At 46.0% G+C, this 22510-nt stretch overlaps 1 protein-coding gene across 1 annotated transcript; it reads left to right on the top strand.

The window, feature by feature from the left end:
- The first annotated feature begins 4683 nt into the window (after nt 1–4683).
- LOC133929358 (pollen-specific leucine-rich repeat extensin-like protein 2) lies at nt 4684–6909 on the top strand. The gene is made up of 2 exons (XM_062376083.1): nt 4684–5499; nt 5701–6909. The coding sequence occupies exons 1-2, from the start codon at nt 4795–4797 to the stop codon at nt 5764–5766; spliced, it is 771 nt and encodes a 256-aa protein (XP_062232067.1). The 5' UTR covers nt 4684–4794; the 3' UTR covers nt 5767–6909.
- Nucleotides 6910–22510: the final 15601 nt, after the last annotated feature.

Raw genomic sequence — 22510 nt, 5'->3', positions numbered from 1 at the left:
ATGAAAAGAAAAGAAGCAGTTACCAAAGAAAGGGGAGATGTGTGGTACTACTCCAGTAAGGTAAACCACCATGATTTCCCAATCATTATTATGGTGTCCTGGAATGTTTCTTCTGTCAGTAATCATTGCTGAAAGCGACTCCTTAAACAATGTGAATGATCCTACTGGACTGGAAATCATATTCTAATTTCTACCGGTTCTTTGAATGGAAAATTTCTACCGGTTCTTACTTTACCCTCCACAAAGATGTCATGGCATCGCACTGATCTCTGTTGGGTTTTTAGTCTTTTACCAAAACTGGTGATGCCAAGGACTTCCATTTATGTACGAGGAATCTCTCTCATGCGACTTGGTGCCAGACTGCGAACTGGACTCAGTGGTAAAACTTGCCTAGCTAGATTCGAGTCTTACATTTGGTCTGAGTGCTCATATTTTTTAAAATTAAATCTCAACAAGAATAGTATATGTATGTATATATATGTTTAATAGTCAAAATATGTGTCTAAACTATATAAAGTTATACTTTTAGTTTTATTTAGATATGTGTTAGGACATCTCCAACATAGAAGGTTTCTACTGTTACAGTATCCCGAAAAACACTGTAGCACTTGAATTTTTTTTCTGCCGGTGCTGCAGTGTTGCTACAGTACTGATGAGAGAATCAGGTGCTCTGAATTTATCAAAGTACTGTAGCAACCGTAAATACTGTTTATAGAGTTTGACTGTGGGTTCGGAGGGAGGAGAAAAGTAATAGAATGTAAGAAATAGAATAGCTGTTGGAGATAGAAAAAATAAAAAAGTACTATAATAATATTAAAGAATACTATAATAATGTTATAGAAGATAAATTTTTAAAGTATCTATAAGAGATGATCTTAAACTCCACTGTACGAGTGCTTGTGAGCATGAATATGGTACACGTGTGACTTAAAATAATAGCTTCACGCCAGACTGCCGTTGTCTGACAATGACGTACTCCTACCCCATAAGCCCATGTCTCGCTGCCTTTCTAAATGTTGTTTATGACAATGCTTCTAGCCGTATTTACCCACAACAACTGATAGGAGTGTGAGCTTCCAGTGACACAATTGCGCCAATAATCGCACATTCATTCCACTGTTCCGTGGGCAAGATACATGCGTTCCATTCGACTAGTACCGCTACCTGTCATGGCGCAAGAACAAAGTACTCTTACATGTCCATCATATGCTATATAAGTATAGATCCTGCTTGCCACAAGTTCATCGCTGTATTATTTTTCAGTTAGTAGTTAGCTGCCATGATCCTCCTCGTGCTGCGCTGTGTGCCTGTATACAATTCCCATCTCTTTGCAATTATCAAACACCATAACTACGACGACAGTGTTTGGTTTGCTTAGGGGTTGTTTGATTGTTTGTATGGAAGGAATATGGTCCGGCGGATGAGTATAATCTTAAAAATAAACGTGATTGATTGTCAGCATGCACTGTTCTAACATGATTCGATGGATACATGCTCCTACATTTGCTCATGCATACGAGCACACTTACCAGTATCACAAAATCATCTCTATACAAGCAACTAATCACAATCTTAACTCTTACATCTACTCATGCGACTTCAAATTCAATCAACAAAATAGATCATCAGCTCAGCCTATCAAGACAGATATAACCAACCAAACATTATTATTTTCAACAAATATAACTCTGCTCAATCTGTATATATTATCCATACGAACAAGACCTATACATGTAACCAATCACACCTTAATCCCATTACGTACAATAAGCAATATTGTTACAACTATTTGTTGCCAACCATCCATAATTATAATTAATCATATCCCAAGCCTATACAGGCCCAATACCTATCCTCCTCCTCCATAATCAGATAAAGATGCATCGTCACCCCCACTCTCCAACAATCGCTTGCGCCTCCACCTCTGCCTCCCGACCGCACGCATACTCTTTTGTTGCCTCATCGATGAGTTTGTTACTCTCCGGCATCGGAGATCAAGGCTCCCCCTTCCACCACCTACCAGCCAATACCTTGCTCGCCAAGCCACTGCTATCGCACCCCTAGTCCTCTGATGTCAACGGTGATGGAGCAGAGGCATCGGCGCCGCAGCATTCCACTCTTAGCCTCGTCACCGACATGTGGGAGATCCACACCGACAAGATCCTCTTGGTGCCGTCCTAGTTGTACGGCTCCATAAAGCTTGGAGAAGTTGAGGTGACGCGATATGTTCCATCTCTAGCAAGCATTTGCCAATTTGTTCGAATTGGGATTTTGTTCTAATTTTTGTGATTGTGGATTTGTTTGCCCTTTTTTTTTACAAAATTGTTGCCTATGATTTTGTCATGGATAACTGTTCTGCACCGTGGCTTGAACTAAAGCAAACTATGTATTGAATTTTCATACCATTACATACTCAAATTAAATAGAAAGTGCATTCACTGGTTACCTTTCCGTTCCCGTTGTATTATTTTTTTGCGAGAAGGGATTAGGGTTATATTAAACTTTGAATAACAGTACAACCCCTTTAATAAAGAGATCCCAAACAACATAGAATTGAAAAGAAGCACATTGAGGCCCTCAACGCCATCTTCAACCCAATCGACGCCTTCCGCCTTAACATCCCGCCGCCGAGCTGACACAGACCGGCGCGAAACAATGAAGGCAAAGACCATCCCTCCGGTTGATGTGAATGAAGAAATCCAAACTTTGAAAAGCCGAGGCGTAGAACCCCATTTTGTCGTCGCTGGATTGAAACCCGGCAACCCAAGACATACAAAATCCCATCCCCTCTCCGCAACGAAACTTACTCAATCCAGCACCACCGGCGAAACACCGGAGATCTAGTAAACCACACACATACATATACACATACATATGACAGACAAATAGCGACGACGCAGCGACAGAATGCGACTGCCATGCGCACCACAACGAAGACGATGAACACAACACAGGAAGCATGACGACGGCAACACGACAAGGCACATGGGAAATAGCAACACACTACGATGCACTCGGCCATCGTCCCGCCCACCACCTCCTCACACCACAGCAGCTCCCGTGCGATGCCGCATGCTCCCCTGCCGCATCTCCACCGGCGGGGACCACCGAAACCGTCGGTACTCCTCCACCAACAAGGCAAGCAGAGCTAGATAGATACAGAGAAGTTTATATAGGTATAGGTTCAGCGTCAATGATAGTAAACCATTCTGTTGTATTCTGATATATTACTGTTTACATTTACATGTTTCAACCAAAAACCGCCAAAATGTACAATTTCCAACCCCACCTCTCTCGAGCTATTTCGATCTACCATTTCATTTAATTAGACGTGATGGTGAAGCACTGCTCTGAAAATACACCATCTATGCACGTACGGTCCACGTATTTCAACCATACATTGATCTCCAATCTCCATTGACCTTTTTTTATGCCCCAATTATATCCCCTCTCTTGCACGTATTATCTCCAAGTAATCCATCGTCAGCGAAGCAAAGTTTCGTACGGTATCCATTGGTTGACGCTTTACACCAGGAGCAGGCGTAATATCCTTTTCTTTTTCTCTTCTTTAATCCTCCGTTTTGGACAAGAAATTAACAAGTCAATACTCCTAGCCAAATGAACGGTCGCCTCCTCATTCGTTTTTTGAGGCAATACCATATCAATATCAAGCACATGGCTTTTCTGTCAAAATTCTGACGTTCTGAAAAGCTGATATTTTTCTGAATACTATGGGAATCAAACTGCTTTATGCAAAAATTTACGAGAAATTCATGTATTCCAAACAAGGCCTGAGCTGAGTGTTAAAGATCACACTCCACATGCAAGACCGATTCATCTTATGTCCATATGGTGCATGTGACGTTGATTAAATTTTCGTTTTTTTAATAATCTTGTAGCAGTGCATGTAACATCTTATAACTTAAAAAGTGAGACAATTAGACCCTTAACATATTAGTATAGGACACTCAGTCATTTTTGTTGAAGTTCGGCTGCTTCCAGATGCCGTCATGCCGAACGAGCATTATCCAGACTGTTTCATCGGCTCTCCCGAGTGCAAATAAACCTCTGCTCCATCAAGTTAACACTGGAAACTAAAGCGTGCGCATCGGTTGATCACCCGTTGAAGCACGAAAGGCACGAGCAGCTTTTGAGCGGTAGGATAGCAACGACGGGGGGAGAGCGCGGCCGCAGCAAACGGTGGGGAGCTGGCCGTGCGTGCATGCGTGGGGACCGCGCGCCCGTCCCGCCGATTCGCCGGAAAACACCCGGCCTAGGAACACAAGACGGACGGCGACGGCTTGATTCCTCCTGACCCGCGGGCCCCGCCCCGAAAATCCGAGGCGACCCACCACGTACGAGGACCCGTGCATGGACGCTCCCTGCCGAGTGGACCCGCCTCTCGCCCTCACGGACGCTGCTACACCGGATTCCACCCCGTTTGGTGGTCGCGCAACAGACTGGCCTCCGTCTTCCGTCGCCAACACCGCAGTCACCGTGCACCCCGTACTTGCAGCTACTGACAGGTGGACCTACATGATGGGCGGACCCACGAATCAGTAAGAAAAGCAAGTAGGGTGATGGGTTGAGGGAGTTGCCCTTTGCATCTAAACCTCCGACGCGCGAGTCCTGGCTGGAGAATGACCAGGCTACCCTCGAGACACCACCCCTCTCGCCCGTAACAAAACACGAGAGACCCCACCCCTGTGGCCTCAAAACCTCCTCTCCTCCTACTCTCTCTCGCCTCGTCGCCGCTTCGACGGCGACGCAGCCGACACCACGCTACCTTCGCCGATGCCTCTGCGGGCCGAGTTGGTGGCCATGGCGGCCACGGTAGATCCGCGGGCGAAGGCGCCGGCCGCGCCGCCGCACCACCTCGAGCCGTGGGCGCGTCAGCCACCTGCCGCCCACCGCATGCCCGTCGTCCTCCCCGCCGCAGCCTCCCAAGCGGGTGGCGGTTGTTTCGGCCGCGATCGCCGCGGGCCGTCGTCCCACCGGCGGGCCGGCGCCTCCCAGGTCGTCGGCGAGGATCCTTACGACGGCGGGATCGAGGAGCTCCGGGCCAAGCTCATGGGCCACCTGCGCGATGCCGCCGACCGGCTTCATGTGCCCCGGCCTAGTCCTTCGCTTCCTCCTCCGCCGCCGCCGAAGACCGCTAGTCCACCGCCGGAGGCAGACTCCGAGCCCGAGCCGGAGCTCAGGGCGCCGCCTCCGCCTGCGCCTCTGCCTCCACCGCCGCTCCCGCAGCAGCAGCCACAAGCGGACGCTACCACGAGGCCGTGGAACCTGCGGGAGCGCACGCAGCGGCGCCCGGCCGCCGCCGCAAGGTCGTGGGCCGCGTCGGTGCCCTCTTCGTCGTCGCGGAGGCGACGCAAGCGCGCTCCGTTCTCCGTGTCCCTGACGACGGAGGAGATCGAGGAGGACATCTACGCGCTGACCGGCGCCCGGCCGCGGCGGCGGCCGAGGAAGCGGCCTCGCGTCGTACAGCGGCAGCTCGATGTAAGGCGAATTCCCCGTACTGCCCCTCCCCTTCCAAACCACTTTATTTATTTATTAACTAATCGATTTTATTTATCCCCTCGATACTCTTTAAGCTTACTTAGCGCTAATATCCTAGTCGCATAATTATTGTGTGCAAGAATTATCCTCTTGCAATCCAAACTGCTACTACTAACAATCGTGTGCGCTGTGCCTGTGCAGTCGCTGTTCCCCGGGCTGTGGCTGACCGAGTTCACTGCCGACGCATACCGAGTGCCGGACGAGTAGCTCCCGCACCTTGCCCAGCCGGCGCCGCCAATTTCATTCCGAGCTCCAAGACATCCAACCACCTCGTGTCGTTGCGTCACAGTCGCGTCTCCTCAGGCGCCCGACTTTACAAGCCAGGTTTAGTCGAGCCGGCAGGCCCTCGTTCTTGTCGTGTCTCCTCCATCCAAGCCTTTTCCCCTTCGTCAGATGGTGTACGTGCTTTCCCCACCTGCCTGTGGTAGTTTGTACAGTGGTGTGCTTGTGATTACTACTACTGATTCATGGATCGGTCCTAGTACCCGTGCTTCACCGTTATCTCGGTGCTGCTGCCTCCGCTCCGCCGTGCAGTGGGGTGGACCCAGAAAAAAATCACCGGCTGTTTCGGACTGAGTTACTAGGTATTTAGATATCTCACTAGTTAAGTTAGAGGGTGTCATATGAACTGTTTTTTAACTGGTGTTTTGTGTACTTGGTGAACACAAAGTGGGTCTGCCTGTGCTTGTTCCATTTGCTGCTTGCTATTGCTTGCCATGGGTGGCCTCGTGGTCGTGGATATTTGATCCGTTCTTGAAGCTTTCTTGGGGCTACGGGCTACCCAATACTTGGAGAGACGAAGAGGACGCAGCATATGCAGCAGGAAGAGAGTCGAGTGGTTGGGACCTGGGCGTTTGGATTCTTTGGACCCCTCTCCCCTCCGCTGGGGTCGACACGCCACGCACCACTACGCGGGTCATTGCTGGGGGCTAGCCGGATAGCTCGCCACAAAGGGAAAGGGAACCTGCAACTTTTCGCGTCGTCTTTCTGGGCCAATCAGCAAGCTAGCAGCGCTGCGGAAAAGCTTGGGATTGAGGCGATGGTGCTGCTACCGTGTTGCTGCCTTGTTGGCGTTCAGGTTCGTCACGTCCCTTCGTACGATGGAACCGCCCGGGGATGTGGTTTTGTCGGGACATCGATCGATCTCCATGTGGTGCGCGCGCAGCAGAAATGATCTCTGGCAGGCCGTCCGCTGCGCCTGATCAGATCGAAGCAACGCGGCATCGTAGACGATCCTGCTACACCGGAGGCATTCGAAATCTCGTGTTGTGAGAGATTGATTGTTGGTGTAACGTCGTGTATGTGTTGTATTGAGTCTCGAGAGCTGAATATATATAGTATATATGATTATATTAAGTAACTTCAGAGATAAGATAGAAACTAATAATATATTATCATAATAATCTGATCCTTATGTATCCTAAACCATATACTCTAACATCCTCGTAGTCGCAGTAGGAGCGTCGCAGACGATAAGATTGGAGAGGAAGACGAATGATATTTCCCTGTAGTCGAAATAATACGATGCAGATGCTATGACTGGAGAAACCAATGAGTTGCTCATGTAGATGGTAGTACTTTGTACCCGATGCTGAGGTAACCAAGAGTGAGGTGAGTAGCCGTGGTTGAGGATATCGTGCGTGAGATAGCCGTGGTCGCGGGAGCCGCACATGAAACCACAGGCGCCAGAGGCGCTATGGTGACCGGCGCAGGGAGGCCTGCGGGAAGAAGATGGTGACACGGATGAGACAATCATTGAGGAAGAGGACGATGTCGAAGTCAACGCAGTTAAGGCCGTCGAGGATGAGGCGTGCATCGGGTTTGCCAAGCTCGAAAACACATCGAGGATGAAGCCACGTACCGGTATTGCTAGTACCGAACGCGTAAAGGTAGAGAGCCTAACAATGTGCTAGTGTCTAAGAGACCAGTAGAGAAGGTCTCAACGGTCGTGTTGCATAGAACGGCGAGGAAGTAAAGGTGCCGATATGGCTTGTAGATGCCGGAGTAGACAAATAGGTTGAGGAGACTGCGACGTTAACGATGAGGTTGTGCTAAACGAAGATGGTAGAGGCGAAACCAGCGGCCTGGAGCAACGACGTTAGTGTCCGAGAGAGCATGGCGGCGATGCTCGAAGAAGCCGATGAAGAACACTCGAACAGCATGATGAAGACCAAGGGCGCCGACGACTGGGCGATAACGCACCGAGAGAGGCAACATCGGTCGACCGAAGCGTCGTGGCATGCATGACGCTGATGTAGGGTGGCGACAGGACCACCGTTCGATCGAACTGTGCCAGGGAGGGCACTTTGGCAGTGCGGAGGCACGGACCATGGTGAAAAGAGGCTAACTTTTTCCCTATATCTAGAATGGGGCCTAAGGCGACATAGCAGCATCCTCGGTTCTCGGGAGGGAGGTATGTGCATACTTGAGAAGGACAGGAACCGCTGCCGATCGACCGAGAGGAATCATACGCAATCAGTTGATCAGACTAAGGGCGCGCGAAGGTAGGCAGAGGCGTAGGCATCCCGAGTGAAAGTGATGATGATGAATCGGCGGCAACCATGTACTGGTCGACGGTGTGGTTGGAGGTGAGCAGGCGTGGTCGAGCGACGTGCAGCGTTGCACAACAGCGTGGTTGGGGGCGAGCAGGCGTGGTCGACGGACGACGGGGGTTGATGAGGGTGCGTGGTCGAAGCAACATGCATGTGGTCGATGCGGCAGGGCATGTGGTCGATGACGTGATGGAGATAGGGACCGGCATGGGTCGGACAGGTGGTCGGGGTGACGTGGGTTGGGCGACCGTGTGCAGACGTGGTCGATGAGGTCGAACAGCCGAGCGATGCAATCGATGGAAGGAGATGGTGATGGGTTATGGAGCCTGGGTAGACCATACGTGACGGATGAAGGAAGAGGTGATGATCCAGCATGGGCGACGCGGGCCAAACGCAATCCGGTTGAGGATGGAGATGGGTGACGTGTCGAGGTTAGGACGTCGGTGTAGATCCATGCGTGTGTTGCCGAGACAGGTGGCCGTCGTTTGCATGGGAGGAGCTGTCACCGTGGACGTGCCGCACGGGAGGATCCATCCACGAGGGAGAGCGTGTGAGGGGACGATGCTGATCGAGTGGTTGTCGAGGATGGCGAGCACCGAGCGGATGGATATGGGTGGCGAGACTGGCATGGAGTCGACGAAGAGTAGTAGATCGGTGGAGTCGATGGAGTATAGGCACGCGAAGACAGGAGGCAGTGGGCAACACAAACCAATCTTGGATCGGTAAAACCAAAGAGAAACGTCGATCAACGACCGACGAGAGAGAAAATCCTGATTAATAGATCAGGAAAAGACTCTCTATCGCGACCGATCAACATGATCGGCGGTGCGAACCCTAGGTACGGGCGACGCTACCCCCGACGGAGATAATGGAGATCGATCTCCCGGGGTGGGGGGGTAGCGTGGAAGCTGGTAGCGGCCAGGGTTTGTAACCTATGATTAGAACCTAAACTCGTGATACCATGTGAGAAATTGAGTATTGGTGTAATGTTATGTATGTGTTACACTGAGTCTCGATAGTTGAATATGTAAAGTGCATAACTTATATCTCAAGTAATCCTAAGATAAGATATAAACTAATCCTACCTTACTATAACAACTGGATCCTTATATATCTTATACTATATACTCTGATATATATGACAAGAAAAAAATCATCTGACTTGACGACAACTTCACTCCACCATAACTTATTGGATCTGAGTTGGGCCCTTCAGTTTTTTTAATACTACAGTATCATTACAGTTCTACGAATATTATTTGCCTGCAGTGTAGTTGCAGTGAATGAAATCAGTTGATTACTGTTTGCTGTACAATCTCTCACGAATTACTGTTGCTCTCTGACTTCACAGAAATTGGATCCCGTGTGATGATGGATCGGGACGGAGACGGACGGCGCCATCACTCACAAACACAGTACACACAGTAAGATCCAGCACAAATTTTTAGAGGGGCTGAACAACCCGCGCCGCCCGCTTGTGTCACCCAGCTCTTTAATGACCCGTCAAAATTTTCAGCGCATCGGTACGGTAGAGGTGCTTGAGCCCGGCGCCCCTGGAAGATCCGCCTCTGCACACACGCACGGCCGCACCACGTACGTCCGTGCCAATGGGGAATGCGTTGTTCCTGCACTCGGCAGAGGTAGCCGGCCACTTCATGGCCCATTAAGAAGGCAATCAGGCTGCGTTCTGACTAGACGACATTGTCGGGCCCGCTTGTCAGGTTTACCCTGCGGCTTAGAACTTCAGGGGCGGGGCCCGCTTGTAAGTCTGTGCTGACTAGCCCGTTTTCCACGGATAACGCACAGGCTTTAAAGCTGAAGGCCCATCGAATAAGAACGACCATGCAGTTCAAACCGCAGAGCGCCTCCACTCCCCGCTGTGCCGTCTGGAGGTTGATCAGCTGATCGGACGGTCTAGGTAAGATAGGAGTACATGACGGATGATCTTTGGACACTTCAATCGAGTCACAGAGATGTTAGAAAAAAAGAACAAACTAATTTTCAGCTGCTTGCTTTGCTAGGGAAAGGTCCACACATGCCGGTATGAGCGACCAACCTAAAAGTGCTATACACCTGGGGCTAGGTGATTTGCAGTGCTGCATTTGCGGTCATGTCGACGAGACGTGAATTGGTGTTTTTTTATCAAGACATTACAATTTTAGTCTCTATACCAATATAATATCAAGATATTAAAAATAATATAACTATTTTATAAATACAAATAAAGATGTTCAAATAAATCGTACATACTGAACCGATTAAAAACACGACACTATAAGTATGATCCAAATACGTCCAGGCCCGAGACTAGACGAATCGGACCAGTACGACACGAGACCTTAGACCGTACCTGAACCGAGCACGCGACACGACAGGCTGACCTGGTCCGACCCGTATTTTTCGGATTGGCACGAGCATGACTCAGCATGAGGAGACACGAGCACAACCCAAACCGGCTCGGGCACGTGGCGGCAAGCGGCGATACGAGCACCCGTGTTGATCCCTTGCGCTGTCGTTGCCATCACCGTTGTCTGTTTCGTGCTTTCTGGGCAACGAACGCCTTTCACAAGCATGCCGTCAAATTAGCGCCGTGCGACGTCACCGCTGCGCAGCAGCAAGCTAAGCTAGGGCGTCGCACTCCCGCTTGAACCGGCGCACGGCACCACACGATCCGCACCCGCGAATTGTCAAAGGCGCGGCGAGACGGGCGGCCCCGGTTAGTGGCGGGTGTAATATTTTAAAGATAACCTTATGGGAGTGAAATATGCAAGCATTCAAGATATCGAGCAAATTAGCAATGAGAGAGTTAAAATCTGATGTTCACTGTAGTCACGCTCATGGAAACCCTTTCTCTTCATAGGTTGTATCATTTTATTAGTAGGAAAACACAACCTGTAAAATCAATAGCATATCGTTCAAGTAAATTTTGTATCTTTTCTAACCATACTGGTCTTCAAAGAAATGTAAAGGACAATATGCCACATGATCACAATAATTAAGTACAAGGAATGAATTTTGTCTTTTATTAGAAAATCATGATTGAAGCACTAACAACAAATTAGCAATGACATCTTTGAATAATTGAAGATAACAATAACATTTAAAAAAAAAAAAGATGTACATCTGTATACTCTTGTCCCTACCTGAGCCCACCCCAGGTGCCCCCAACCCCTTCTTGCTGCTTGCACCTGCGTTTGCTCGAACTCGGCAGGGTCAAATGAGATGAGAAGGCCGCGGTGCCACCTACGCTGCACTGCACGGCCTCGGCCTCCTCGGGGTCTAGTAGATTTGTTACGGTTGGGTTGGATTCGTCTAACAAGCAAATTCTATAGTACCTGATCTTATAAAAGATCATCTCCACTATGATGATACGTGTCCACTTTCTCACTTTCATCTTCAGTTCAGCTATTGAATCATGAGATATATGATATAGATAGGGTCTTATAAGAGTTTTTTTTATTAGGATTTTGCTTTCGATTCATCTGATGGAAACTTTGCCAAAGAAAACGTTCACCTCCAAGCAAAACGGGATGGGGGCGGACTGGACTCGTGGAGTTACTTTTCTTTTAAGGGTGGTCACTTTGTTGATTAACACAAAAGGGTAATTTATAAAGGTCTAATGGCTCTCAGAGCTAAACATGACGACTACAATCTAGCGAAAGAGCGATTCAAGCAAGCTGATGCGTTTCTTGGTTCGAATTTCTTCATTCATCAACAAAAGTGGTTTCGTGGAAGGAGGACCGCCGATTTTCAATCTGTGTAGGAGTTACTTGTGGGCTGTTGTTGACTTGAGCCGGCTCACTTGGGCAGCTGGATAGGTGACATACGTCGGGCCGTGAAGGGGGCAGATACTCTCTATAGGCCGTGTACTATCATGCTGGGTCTTTGCAAGGTACATGCATGTAACGCCGAAACGCATTCTGGGCTCGGAAAGGCCCAGTTCACCAGAACCGGTTACTGTGCATGCGTACCACAGTACAATTCAGCTGTACAAGCGACAGCGTAACCGACGAGATTCTCCAGCAGAGACACGCAGGGATTCAGTATCGTGTCTTCTCCGTTTGCATCCACGGTTCTCCGGCTCCAGGCAAATGACGGGAATAAAAGGTCGAGAATTTTCGCCGGAGAAGGAAAGGCATCGACCATCGATGGGACGTATCCATACGACGTGACACGCTCCAGCATCGCTGCTACACAAGCGAAACAGCATAGCAGTACTACGTATATCCTCTTGTTCATCCCCACGGGAGCCACAGGATTCGCATCTCGATCGACACGAACTCGTCACGCGCGTCAGTTTTCACTGGCCGCCGTCGCTCGGCTGCCGTTGGCCACTCCACCTCTGAAATGTGCCATCAGATTACGTGCGCTCTGCACTCTCTCCTACATCATTGCAAAGAACATCTTCTGCTCATCGCAAAAGAAAAGAAAAGAAAAACAAGCATGCCGTTTCAGGTTCAGCAGACAGCACTGGCATGGTACGGGCGGAAGACGCCGCTGCCACCGACACCGTTGGACGGATGCATTGCAACTGGTGGTGGTCGCGGGCAGGGCAGGTGGCAGCTGCCTGCCACCACACGCCTTTTTGGTGCACGGGCAGCCAGGTGGTTCTGTGCATGCGCGCTGATGCCTTTTCCCACTTGGGAAGTTGGGATCGGATTGATGCATGCCACCCGTACTTGTATTAGCGTTAAATGACACTCACTACGATCGGACAATTGATTAGAGAAACCTCAAGTTTTGAACGGTAGTTCTTCAGGGAGGCCTTCTGCGTGTTACCTAGATTAAAATTACGGTGAAATTTTGTGACGAAAGAGAATTTTAGTGAAGAATGAAATATCTAATTTAAAAAAAATTACTGACATACGAGACCACAGAGCCAATGATAAAAAATAATTAAAATTTTAATAAAATTTTATGAATTCCAATCTTTTTCGTTAGTGAATGAAAAAATTATAAAACGAAATTAAAATCTTGTCACCAACCAAGTACGGTACAATGTACTGGACCCTGGCCGGTAAGAAGTAATGCCAGCGCAGTAAAATGGGTCGGTAAAAAGAAACGCCAGCGCAGTAAAAAGGAATGTGCAATTTCCGGTCACTTCACTGCCTCAAACTTTTTTTTTGGAAGGGGCTGGAAGTCCGATTATATTACAGCGCTCCTTGCGCTCGGACGTCCTATGTAAAATTCTCTATAGGATGTTTTTGACGTTCTGTTGTAATATCGAAAGACAATGTCTGTAACATAAGAGAATAACGATTGGTAACATCAAAACAGTTCAATACTATCCAAGTTTAGAGGAATTGTTACCGTAACATCACATTATATTTCATACAATTTTCTAGATAAATTGGGTCAGCAACAAATTGGTTCTGCAACAAATTGAAAAATATTGATGCAACAACTGAAAATAACTACTACAACAGATTGATTTATCCAATGCAACATGGGTATTATAAAGAGAAAATATATAACAAATGTGAATCATGGCTGCAACAAGTGCAGTGAACTATTGCAACAAAAACTCAAAAAGCTTGACATGTTGCAACATTGAAAAATCAACAGAAACACATCAAAATTAGCATTGCAACATTTGAAAGGCATTGCTGAAATAATTCAATGTATCTGTTGCAACATGAACATATCGTCAAATTATGGACCCCGAACTCATCAGATTCGGTATGAGAGAGATCGGCTCCTCTCCAATACTCTTCTCCCCAGTAGTGGCTCACCAGGAAGCGGATCATCAAATCATGTCCCTAGGTCGAGCTCCACTCCATCCAAACCGATGCTTGTCACTAGGATCAAGCTCCTCATCAACCAAATCAATACCTTGCTATCGGGATCGAGATCCTAGTAGCCCGAATCAACACCCTACCGCCGGGATCGAGCTCTCTGCCACCCAAATCGCCACCCTGTTGTCAAGATCGAGCTACTCACGTCCCGAGTCGACGCCTTACTGTCGGTACCCGAGCTCCTCCTCACGGGATCGAGCTCCTCTGTCGGGATGGGACTGGATGCGGACCTAAGCGAGAGGCATGATGGGAGTGAACAGAAAAATAAGCTCAAGAAAGGAGTGACAAGAGTTTGTTTTTCGCTCAAAGGGGAACACGACGAGGGGGAGGCAGAAGCTGCAGAACGGGTGGTAGGCTATGGTGGATGGAATGCCAAAGGAGTGGCTGAGACAAGCGTCCGATTCTTTTAGTTTATCGAATGTCAATTTAGGAGCATTATCGATTATATTATCATGAAGAAAGCATAGTGCTTAAACCCCTAGTTTACGCACATCACCTTGGGAAAACAAGAAATTACAGCACATGCCACATACAAAGCTTCTTGTTACAAATCTATTACATACTAGCCAAGGTGTTTGTGCGTCGCTACGGATCTCAAATAAAAGTATATTTGTCTCCACTGTCGACTTTAAGTAGAAGTAGTAAAATCAAAAGTTGATATATTAGGCTTCAAAAAAAATCAAGAAGTCCAGACCGATTCGACGTCTCAGTAGTGAGTTCGTGACCATTATCCACAAACTCAACTCATCCACGCTTCATAACATTTTTTCTCCTTTACCTCTTTCATGTGGGACCCTTGGTCCATGGACTCGACTCTTCTGAGTCGAGGCCATAGGCAAGCTCGTCGTAGCATGGCTATTAGCAGCCGGTCGAGGGTGCTACCATGCCAATCCCCTCCTATCTCTGTGTGTGTTAGGTGGGGTCACCAGATCGGCACCTGGTGGCATCAGCCCCAATCTCTCTTCTCTGAATATTTGTTGGTGAACAATTTCAGTTGATTTCTTTGCAATTCTTATGAGCGCAAATTGCAACACTGCACTACTTTAAAACTGCAATGCGCGGAAACCATAAAAAAGGGACCTAGCACCAATACCACCAAAATCGTGAGATGAAGCAACTGTCTACCACTAGTTTGTAACACCGTTAGCTTCTGTTAGGTTTGCTGATTAAAAATAAATCAAGAAAATCTATCTAAATAAAAAAAAGGTGTGACAAAGACCAAAATACCCTCGGTATACACCTACCAATCTCTCTTTTGCTTTTATTTGCCCTATCCGACGCACACACCTACCCATCTCTCTCTATTGTATACAAACCGGCGATGATGACACGCCAACTGCCTGCCTCCTATGGTCGTTCTCGACTTTAACGAGACGGCGCACTTGCCGTGACCGGCCCAGATCTGGCGAGACAGCACGCCGCCCGTGGTGTCTGTGCGTGGGAGAGGCAGCTTCGAGTCCAGATTCACGGCTCAAATCCAGCTTCAGGCGAACATGGAGGAACTCGGACCACTGGCGGCGAGGCAGGTGGTGTCACGGCGGCATAGCACACGTGCACCTCGGCGGGGAGCAGCTTGAGCTCCTCTCTCCCAGATCCTGCACGCCAGTGGCCGCCGTGGCCTCCCGCTATCCGTGAGCCGGTTTGGCTCCTCGTTGTCCGCTAGCGCTTCGATGGAAGGGGAGGCATCGGTGGAGTGGATCTGCAGGATACGCTGAGGTGGGAGAGGTGTGTGTGAGGTGGGAGAGAAACGAAGGATGGATGGACAGGAGAGGCGTCCTTGGTCATAGGGTTTGTTTGCAAATTTGGAACGAAGTGGCGGGTGTCTTTTTGTAAAATGTCACACCTTGCCTTGCATGCGTTGGATGAAGATCGGATGACTAGCAGGCACACCATCTTCACCAATTGGTTCTTTTATAGGAGGAAATGCTAAAGGGCCAAGAATTGAAGCAATTCTAGGGGTCAATAGATTGTAGCTACTGCTCATGTGGGCTCATGTATGTGTACGTATATATACGGATACATATATTGAAGGGCCAATAAGTAGAGCAATTTCATGGCAACTTACCATAACTATTGTTCATGTGGATCCCACGTATGCGTGCGTGTATGTATACGTGTATATATATATAGATATATGTATATATATATATATATGTATGTATGTATACATGTACATATATATACACATATACATATCCATATATATATACGTACACATAATTTTTGACAGAGTTCTAGAAAAATGGAATAATAGTTATATTGATAAACCAGATGAAATAATCTAAAATGTGTAGGAAAATATCTAAAACTAAAAAATAAAACAAATTTAGTTGGATTCTGTCGGAGGATGAACTCCTGTCGCAGGGATCCCGAGAGACCCCTTTTTAGAGATTCGGCCGGGGGGATGATCCTGGATAAGCTTGTTGGGAAATGAGCGAGAACGGAAACAAATGCAATAGCTGGTGGGAGATGATCGCCCTGATGCGAGAAAAATGGGTGCACTGGGGTTTAGACAGGTTCGGGCCGCACGGAGGCGTAACACCCTACTCCTGTGTGAGTGTTATATCTGTCCTTGAAGGGAATTCTTTAAGGGTGTATCTGATTACAAGAGAGAGACACTTACTGAGAGCTTGAGGCTCTCGTGTTCTAGCTTGGCTTGAGCGGGTTTGAGCGTCTGCGTCCTCTTCTTCACACACCACACCCTTTACGTGTTCTTCATTCTTTCCTTTTATAGACGCGCCGACCTCGACATATCCTGAATGGGAAAGAGGGGATGCGAATGCCAAGGTGCCACGGAGAAAGGCGTCATCATTTCGTCTTGGCGAAGTGACAGGGGCGGTGGAGAAATGCGGCGCGCATCCGACCACCCGCCACTGTGGAAGCCTCCGGGCGCCATAAAGGGGGCCCACCGGGCAGCCTCAGAGGTGCCCGGTGCGCCCACCCTGTCTTGTCTTTCTACTAGGGCAGGGTGGCCGGCGGAGCGCTTCGATTCTGGCAACGTTATCCCGAGGCACCCGGGTGAAACGGGACGGGACCCGTGCATTTAATGGACCCACGCCCCCCTGCCAATGCATGGCAGGGTCTGACACTGGGGCGTGGGCAGCTGAGAATGTCAGGATGTCAGGCCGCGCGTGCCTATTAAATACGGCATTGGGCCTTTGACTGGATGACACCCTGACGACGGGAGCCTTCGGGTCGTCGAATGATCTTGCGCGAACCTTCGGGGAACCGAGTCCTCGGGGGCTGCCACGTGCAGCCCCGAGCACTCTCTCCCGAGTACTTTGGGAGGATCTTCGGGGAACCGAGTCCTCGGGGGCTGCCACGTGCAGCCCCGAGCACTCTCTCCCGAGCACTTCGGTGGGACCTTCGGGGCACCGAGTCCTCGGGGGCTGCCACGTGCAGCCCCGAGCACTCTCTCCCGAGTACTTCGGTGGGACCTTCGGGGCACCGAGTCCTCGGGGGCTGCCACGTGCAGCCCCGAGCACTCTCTCCCGAGCACTTGGTGGGACCTTCGGGGAACCGAGTCCTCGGGGGCTGCCACGTGCAGCCCCGAGCACTCTCTCCCGAGCACTTCGGTGGGACCTTCGGGGCACCGAGTCCTCGGGGGCTGCCACGTGCAGCCCCGAGCACTCTCTCCCGAGCACTTCCTTCCCGGTATTTGGGCTCTGCGGATCATCGGGGAACTAGGGTGCTCGGGAACCAGAGGCGGCGGCCCCGAGCACCTTCTCCTGGGACTTAGCTTCTTCTTACCTTACAGGGTGGTGACATGTGGCGGATGGCCGGCCTGGTCTCGGGACTTAGGGACCCCTGGTTCTGAATACACCGACAGATTCATATTATTGTCGTCGACATATTAAAATTATGTGCATGCATAAAAGTAACACTATTTTTCTCGTAATTAAATGAATATGTTAAATATTAATAAATCCATAAATAAATATTGAGATGCCCAAAATTATTGTACTTATTTTTTTTCTTTTTTCATGATCTATGTAAAAAAACAGGCGCGGTATAGATGCGCCAATACACCTAATTTTTCAAAAAAAAAAACCCCTAGAAAACACATAATTTGCAGCAAGTCACTTGTGTTGTGTCGATTCAGTGCAGCCAGCACATTCAAGTCCTCACCTCCCTGAGTCAAAAAAAAAAAATGTCCAGCACCTCCACACTGCCAGCAGGCAGGGTCTCGCATCAACTGTGAGCTGGCCCACGCGCGCAGAACAGTTTGCTCAAAGTACGTCGACATGTGCCACTGCAGGTGGGCCCACATGTTCGTTGACAAGGGTCGGACCATACATGAACAAGGTAACTGGGTGTGGTTGGTTGTGATGAGTTTTCGATTAGCTACAGAAAGAAGTTTAAGCGGATGTGATAACTTTGAAAAAAAAAGTGTTTAATTATTTGTATAGTTGGATATAATGATGTTACATGTGCGGATACAATTATCATGTAAAAATGTATAGTTGTATGTATAGACGGATACAGTGACGCTCCACCTGAGCTAATAAGTGGTATATTGCATTACTGTATCAAATACAATATATCTATATGATCGGACTCTGTAGAGACACTTGATTTGGACGTATCCACAGATCACACTAAAACTGTATAATTATATTCACAGATAAAAAAATAATACATATAAGCAACTAAACAATTTTTTTCGTGAGAATATACGTACAGATAAAATCAGAATGTTGCTTACGCAGGCCACCAAACAGGCCGAAGGTTGATGGTACTTCTATTGAGCCGAGCTGTTAGTTGCAGTGCTCATACTATACATGGCAGGAGTACTGCTCCATTGATAAGTTTGCTGCAACTCGGATAGGATCCTAGAAAGGAGCTGAAACCAAGGTTCAAAAATTTGTTTGGGGTTCCAAAATCGTTTCCTAACAATTTTTTGATATTCATGAAAAAAATTTGATCAAAATTCAGACAAATTCATTCGATCAAATTTATAAATCAGAGATAAAATTAGTACGATCTGACCATTTGGTAACCTCTCGAATTCCATAAAAAACCGTACACATTTCCTACATTTCATTTGTGATCGAAAATCGCTTGAATTCTATCGAAAACCATTCGGTTTTATCGAATTTCAGTGATATTCAAGAAAAAACAAAAAAAACTCAAGTTTGTAAAATCGATAACTAATTCATCTGAACTTCAAATCAAGTGAATCAAATTTTATTTGCTTCCTTGTAACATGATCTACACGATAAAAATATCTATACTCATAAAAAGTTATATATTTTCTAATCCTAGTTAAATATATAATTAGATGTATGGTTGTCTGCATAGGCAGATGCAGTGACCCTCCACCTGAGCTAATGAATTGGCTCGTTGCAGTACTATAGCAAATGCAATGTATCCACTATACCAATCTCAATTCGAATGTATCCATGACCAGGCTACAACCGTATAATTATATTCGCGGATGAAAAAAGAATAATGCATATAGGCAACAAAAAGAACTTTTTCACGGGAATATACACACAAACAGAATAAGAATGCTGCATACTTCGGCAACCAAACAGGCCCAAGGTTGATGGTACTTCTGTTGAGGCGGGTTGTTGGTTGCAATGCTCGTACTATAAATACATGGCAGGAGTACTACTCTATTGATAAGTTTGCTACAACTGGGATAGGATCCTAGAAAGGAGCTGAAACCAAGGTTTAACGATTTTTCGATATTCATAAAAATAAAAAATTCGATCGAAATTCGGTAAAAATTCAGACAAATTTACTCGATCAAATTTATAAATCAGAGATAAAATTCGGTGAATCCACCATTTAGTAACAGCTCGAATTCCATCAAAAATCGACCGCATTTCCCGTATTTCATTTATGATCGAAAACTGCTCGAATTCCATCGAAAACCATTTGATTTTATTGAATTTTAGTGAAGTTAAAAAAAAACCAAAAAATAACTCAACTTTGTAAAATTGATAACTAATTCATATAAGCTTAAAATTAAGTGAAACAATTTTTATTTTTTCCTTGAATATGATGTAAATGATAAAATATTTATACTCATGAAAAAGTTGTATATTTTGTGACAAAAATATATTTGCTAAGCCTAGTTAGGTGTATGATTGTTCGTATAGACGGATACAGTGACCTTTCACCTGAGGTAACGAGTGAGTCTGCTATAATACTATAGCAAATGCAATGTATCAACCAGATCAGACTCTATAGAGAAATTTGATTCGTGCATATCCACTGAACCAAGCTACAACTGTATAATTACATTCACGAATACAGAAAGAAATAATACATATAGACACCAAATAAACTTTTTCACGAGAATATGCATGAACAGAATCAGAATGCTGCTTACGCCGGCAACCAAACAGGCCCAAGGTTGATGGTACTTCTGTTGAGCTAGGCTGTTGGTTGCAGTGCTCGTACTATACATTGCAGGAGTACTACTCCATTGATAAGTTTGCAGCAACTGGGATAGGATCCTAGAAAGGAGCTGAAACCAAGGTCCCAAGATTCATTTGGGACTTGAAATTATCACGATTTTTCGATATTTATGAAAACCAAAAAATTTGGTTGAAATTTAGCAAGAATTCAGATAAATTCACTTGATCAAATTTATAATTTAAAGATAAAATTCGGGCGAATCGACCATTTAGCAACTACTCAAATTCTGTAGAAAACTAACCGCATTTCCTGCATTTCATTTGTGATCGAAAACCGTTAAAATTCCATCAAAAGCCATTCGGTTTTATCGAATTTAAGTGAAATTCAAGAAAACCAAAAAATAACTCAATTTTGTAAAATCGACAACTAATTCATCTGAGCTTAAAATCAAGTGAAACAATTTTTATTTGTTTCCTTGTAACATGATCTACATGATAAAAGTATTTATACTCATGAAAAAGTTATATATTTTTGTGAGAAAATATATTTGCTAAACCTAGTTAAATGCATATTAATTCTTTACTAATCCAAAAATTATGGAACTAATTTTGTTAGTCTTCTTACTTGATACTATGCGTTTTAAAAATACATGGACTCATGAAATGGTTATTGTAACATGCAGGATTGTGTAAATGTGTTGTAACTAGATTAATTCATAACTAACACATCACACCTCCAAAATTAGTGAACCCACTTTATTAATTTACTTATACTATGTTTTATGTAGGAAAAATAATGGTAGACATGAAAATATTAATTACAGTGCTATTTCTTAACATGTTCACTTTATGCTTGTGAACTTTGTTAAAATCATAGAGAAATTAATAAGAATCTAAATAAAGTGAAATAAATTTTAAAGATTCAAGTGAAATAATTTTAAAGATTCTCTTAAGATATGTCCTGCACAATAAAAATATGTGTTTGCATGTTAAGTTTTTCCTTAATGTAATGGGCCAAATTATCATATTCATACGACTTATTTTAGTATTTTGTTTCAAACTTACTTCCATATAAAATATGATGTAAATGATATTATTTTTGAATTTTTTCACATAAGATCTTAGAATTGTCTCTAGTATTTTTAAATTATTTGTGATTTGTGATTTTTTATTTTGAAATTTTTAAATTTAAATTAAAAACCGGTTAAATTCTAGATTTGGTGCGAACATAATTGATCGGTTTTTACGAATATCTAGCGGTTTTGGACGATTTTACAAACCTGGCTGAAACACAAGGCTCCCGGTAGGTATGGCCCACAATGGTGCATTCGAGTTTTTTTTACAGTATCTACTTAACTGACTTAACGACCCGGAAATCACTGGGGCCTGAAAGCAGACACCGTTGTAGTTTAGGAGCCGTAATCCTTGTTAATAAATTGGTATCAGTCAACGTTGTGCCCAAGAATGTCGGCCTCAAAGGCATGCTTAAATTACTGAGGTTTGCATTTGACCATGCTGGGAATCTGTGTACATTTGCAGGCTTGAAGTGCTAGTGTATTACTAGGGCCCCTTGTTGTACTGAGGTTCAGTACTCAAGGCTAGCTGTCTCAGGACTAAAAAATTGTCAGCTTCGTCATTGCCGTATTACTTGGCCGCTCCAAAGTCTCAAGATATATCATTTTAATGTGCCACCACGAAACACTAGGCATTTGTAAAGTTTAAACTTCACACTACGTCTTGTCATATGCGCCACCCTGTCCAAACTTCCTAGCAGTGCTACACTGCTACCGTTCTCTTGAGCAGTAAATTGAAGGTCGGGTGGCCATTTCTAGTTCAGTTACTTGACCAAACCGTATACAGCAGCAACAACTCTCTTTACTTTGACCTCACTCTTCAGTTAGCTAGACACAGACCCGCAGCCAGACATCCAACCGAAGGTAGATACACCAGCACAGTATGTGTATGAAGCAATTGAACAGCCACTCTAATTGCTACATGATGGAAGTAAGGAACTTGTTGGAGTGAGTACAATGTTACCATCTCAAAATTACTGATGCTATCCTGCATTACAAGCAACGTCTCACTTTCTCACTTTCTTCTCTTTCTTAGATTCTACTCAAGTTTGTGTAAAAGACGGTAACTTTTCACTCATATTCATCTTAAGCACGTTTTTTCCTAACTAGCTTGGATCAGGACTATACCAGTCCAAAACTCCGATAGAACTCCCACAGAAATA

This window comes from Phragmites australis, chromosome 9 (genome assembly GCF_958298935.1).
Source record: "Phragmites australis chromosome 9, lpPhrAust1.1, whole genome shotgun sequence".
Lineage (NCBI taxonomy): Eukaryota > Viridiplantae > Streptophyta > Magnoliopsida > Poales > Poaceae > Phragmites > Phragmites australis.
The sequence above is the reverse complement of the archived record's forward strand: the minus strand, read 5'-3'. Positions and strand labels throughout refer to the sequence as shown.